The sequence below is a fragment of the Ischnura elegans genome, chromosome 2, assembly GCF_921293095.1.
Source record: "Ischnura elegans chromosome 2, ioIscEleg1.1, whole genome shotgun sequence".
Lineage (NCBI taxonomy): Eukaryota > Metazoa > Arthropoda > Insecta > Odonata > Coenagrionidae > Ischnura > Ischnura elegans.
Window position 1 is genome coordinate 92,795,004 of NC_060247.1, and position 4,143 is coordinate 92,799,146.

Genomic DNA, 4,143 nt, shown 5'->3' on the forward strand with positions numbered 1-4,143 from the left:
TGCGGAGAAGGTTCTCATCCTTCGTAAACTGAAATTTAGTTAGTATTACCAATTCATCATAATTTTCCAAGTGATGACAAATCTATTAACCACGTAGCTCAGTTTGATTACAACATAAGTTGCATACATACAGGAAGCACTACATATTTCCGTTTTCTTGTGTGAAATGCATTCCATGTGCTGTTGTCATATCAAGTTGCAATGATTGAATGACACCAACTAGGCATATAAGGTAAAGGCATAAATGTATGGGTTATGAACATTCCAATTTCTAGCATATCAACAAATACCATCGAGGATGTAGTATTTATCCATGAGAGAACTTATGATGATACCTTTTGCATCAGAAGTGAGTGCATTGATACTTACAAAAATAAAAAGCATTAAACTCATGGGCAAGAGATATTTACACTAATCATTAGCATTTTCATGAAAGTTGGTAGAAAGAAAAAATTATTTTCCACAATCATAAATCAAATACGTACATATCTCATTCCTAAGGCCCAAGTCTGCAGTAGATGTTAATGGGAATTTCATTACAGTCATTTAAAGGTAGTGAAGCATGCAAATTTCATTTCCTCCGAATACAAAAATGAAATCCTGACCAAATCTTCTCACACTCACTATATAAGGAATGAAAACTTATTGATATTGATCCAATCACCTGATGATAGCAAAAGCCGGCATATTAGTTATGCAAGTGATCCCTCCAGTACCTTACTCCACTTCCTCCAACCAGCATCAAAGGTCTTCAGCACTTGCCTGACTTTTCAACAGCCAAATGATCTAACTCCCTAGTTTTATATTAGAAATTCAGGTACAAAAAAAGATATGAGCAACTCATTTTATTAGAAAAAATTGACAATATCAAACATACAATATGGATAATATAATGGAATACTTGAACCTTAACCTCAAAACCTTTCTTAGGAAAAATTGAATCATCATCTTCTGATCCAAAATGATCCCATAAAATTGTAGAACAGTAGAATCTTATAAAACTTTTCAACTCTCATAAAATCGTATAAAACCTCAATACATGGAGGTAAACAGGAACATTAAAAACTTATACATTAACTCCTAAATCCAAGGAGGAGTCACCAGCATCATGAATAATATTCTCAGGTGGAAATCACCTTTCTCTGCTCCAGTTTCTCCTTCAATGCCTTTATCTCTTGTGCAGAGGACATAATGATATCCTGCAATCCCTCGAGCTTCCCATCTCTGGAGGTCACAGTCTCTTTCATTTCACCTACTGTTGTGGTCATTCCGGTCATTTGACTGACAAAGGTGGGCATTTCTGCTTTCAAGGCTGTAACAGACTCTTTCACAGCAGCTATCACATCCTGCAAATCACCAGAGTCAGCAGCAGCATTACTCCTTGAGGGCTGACCACGCTTGACTCTGTCTCTTCTCTCCACCATACGGATAAACCTCCAAATGAGTTGGCGATCAGCATTCCCAGGTTCATCCCCTGCCATTTCTTCAGCTCGTTTCAATGGATACAGGCCATCCTCGCTCTTGGTATGAGGATCTGCCCCCATAGCCAGGAGTCCCTCCACCCAGTCAACCTTACCCAGTTTCACAGCCATAAGCAGGAGGGTGGTTTTCTGATCACCACGCTTTATGTTCACATCGTTTAAGGCTGCCAGCATCTCCTCAAACTGGTCGAATGGGCTTTCAACCACCCCAGTGAAGAGCTTATCCTCTACGCTCTGCCCGGAGGCTGATGCACTAGATGATCCAGTTGCCATTGCTTTGATTACAGTAGCGTGGATGCAGATGTAGCGGTGAGTTAATTAATCACTGAAATAAATGGCAAAGAATATTCTTTCTTAATGGCAATGTACATACATTATCATTTATTTTTTTTGCCAAAATATACACATTACATAAGTAGTCATTAATCATTATTTGTTGTTCTTATATTTTTCAGGTGGCTGACGGATTCAGTTAATAGGATAATAAATGTTCTCCAGCATGTGATAAATAAAAAGGAATTTCTGCAATTGAATTATTCCAGCAAACCTGAAATCAAATTGCCTGAGCTGACATCTTATGTCCTCACTGATAGGATAACATTTCCTAAACCAAGTGGTCTAATACAATGGCATGAGTATAGAAAAAAGAAGGATGATATGAAAGATATCGTTTCAAGTAAAAAAAACTACTTCATTATCAGATTTCAATTCTTTCTCATAGGCTCGTTAATACTGATTCATGTACTGCATAAGGAGGAATAAATAAAAAAGGGCCTTATAAGAATATGATCTGTTTTAAAACTCCAAATCATCAGCAACAGTTCTTACAACTCAGGATTCAGCCTAAGAGCCAATACATAGAGCTATGAGGTGAGAGTGTCTTATTTGGTGAGTCGTGACTCTCTACCCTCTGCACACGACTCCCTCCATGCACACTGTGCATGTTGGAGTCGTGAACAGTAAAATTTTTCGTAAAAGTTGGCTCCAAGCACAACTCCCTACCCGCACAAAGTGCACTGGAATTGTGCAAGGTGAAGTCAAGACTCCCAGAGCTCACGACTCCCTCAGCGCATATTGTGCGGGTTGGAGTCGTGTGCGGTGGGAGTTGGACTCCATGGGCACACGACTCCTTTTGCGCACACTGTGCGTGTTGGAGTCCTGAGCGGTGGAAGTCGGACTTCATGCACACACGACTCCTTCCACAAACATTTTCCGTGTGAGGCTCATCGCATGTTTGGCGGGTCAAAGGGAGCACATGGCACTTTTCGTGGGTAGCCCACTGCTCACCTTTTCACGCCGTTTGAAAGATTCTCCATATTCATTTTTTTTACATCACCACCTTAATTGTTCAATATCCTTAAAAATCACAATTATTATATAAAATGTTGAAAAGGCTGGATATCCAAGAAAAACACTCTTCAAGGTAACTGTTTAAGGACATCTAAAAAAAATATTTATATAGCAATAGCTCAGTACTTAAGGTGCTGTGACCTCATGCTTCTTCTTTAACGCAGCTTCATTCCCATTAGGGGTCACTGTTCTAACCTGGTCTCCTCCAAGACAGTCGATCATAGGCATCCCTTTCAGTTTAACCCCTCTCCCTCAAATCATTCTCAACATAGTCCCTCCATCTTTTCTTCGGTCTTGCGCTAGTTCTTTCCTTCTACTGGCAAATTTGGAATTATGTTCCCCACATACTTATCACCCATTCTAAAACTATGTGCGAACCATCGCATCCTTCCCTGTAGTACCTTTCTTGAGATCTCGACGACTTCTGCCATATTCCTTATCGTCTTATTCCTAATCTAATCTCCGGCGACCCCATGTTTATGGATTAACATGCTTAAAATTGTCTACCCTACTACCTTATGAAGAATTGCAGATTCCACCTGAAACACCTTATAGGCACTCATATTATTACCGCGCCGGTTGTAGATAGAGGTTGTGTGTTTGTTTAGAGCTCAAGAACATAAAATCACGATCATATTAAGAGCATCTTTTTTACTCGGACATGTGGCGGAGGAACTATGTGGGCTGGTATGTCATTGTCCAAGTTTTCATTATTCCTCCTCGCCTACATCAGTGAGAGGTTTACCGTTCGCTGATAATTCTTCATCATTCACTTAATTGTATATTACTTAAATCGTCCCGGATAAAGCAAGGCTTTTGAGAATTATCACAATAGCTCGTGAACCACTTTGTGAGCCTTAAATTATTTCTTCACTTACTTTACAACTGCCACTCGGTAAATGTTTAATTTCACTAGAGATTACCGGCCCCTGATTCTGAAAATTATCTGACAAGTCAATAGTTGTGCGTAACAAACCGGTCACATATCCGTTAGTGCGTACAAACCCATACGTAGGCATACATCACATAGGCCCACACTATTTAAGACACCGAATGCTCGCAAAAATAGCTTACAGTACTTCCGAAATTATAGTACTTAACGCATGCTCCGATTATTTTGAACGAAGCACGAAGGAACAATTCCCGCTCAGATAATCTTAATTTTTGTATCACCATGCGATATATACACGATAAATAAACTATGCTAATTACAATAAAATCGAAAATTTTACCTGTATTATCACTTTTATACCAATATCAATGGCTTCTCCTGACCAGCTCATCAAACTCAGTGGGCTATCATCAAAGATTA

The 4,143-nt window shown here is 39.2% G+C and overlaps 1 protein-coding gene across 1 annotated transcript; it reads right to left on the minus strand.

Annotated features, from left to right (window-relative positions):
• Positions 1 to 830: 830 nt before the first annotated feature.
• LOC124154171 lies at positions 831 to 4,143 on the minus strand. Its single transcript, XM_046527733.1, has 2 exons — positions 4,064 to 4,143; positions 831 to 1,806 (listed from the first exon to the last, which is right to left on the minus strand). The coding sequence occupies exon 2, from the start codon at positions 1,752 to 1,754 to the stop codon at positions 1,122 to 1,124; it is 633 nt and encodes a 210-aa protein (XP_046383689.1). The 5' UTR covers positions 1,755 to 1,806; positions 4,064 to 4,143; the 3' UTR covers positions 831 to 1,121.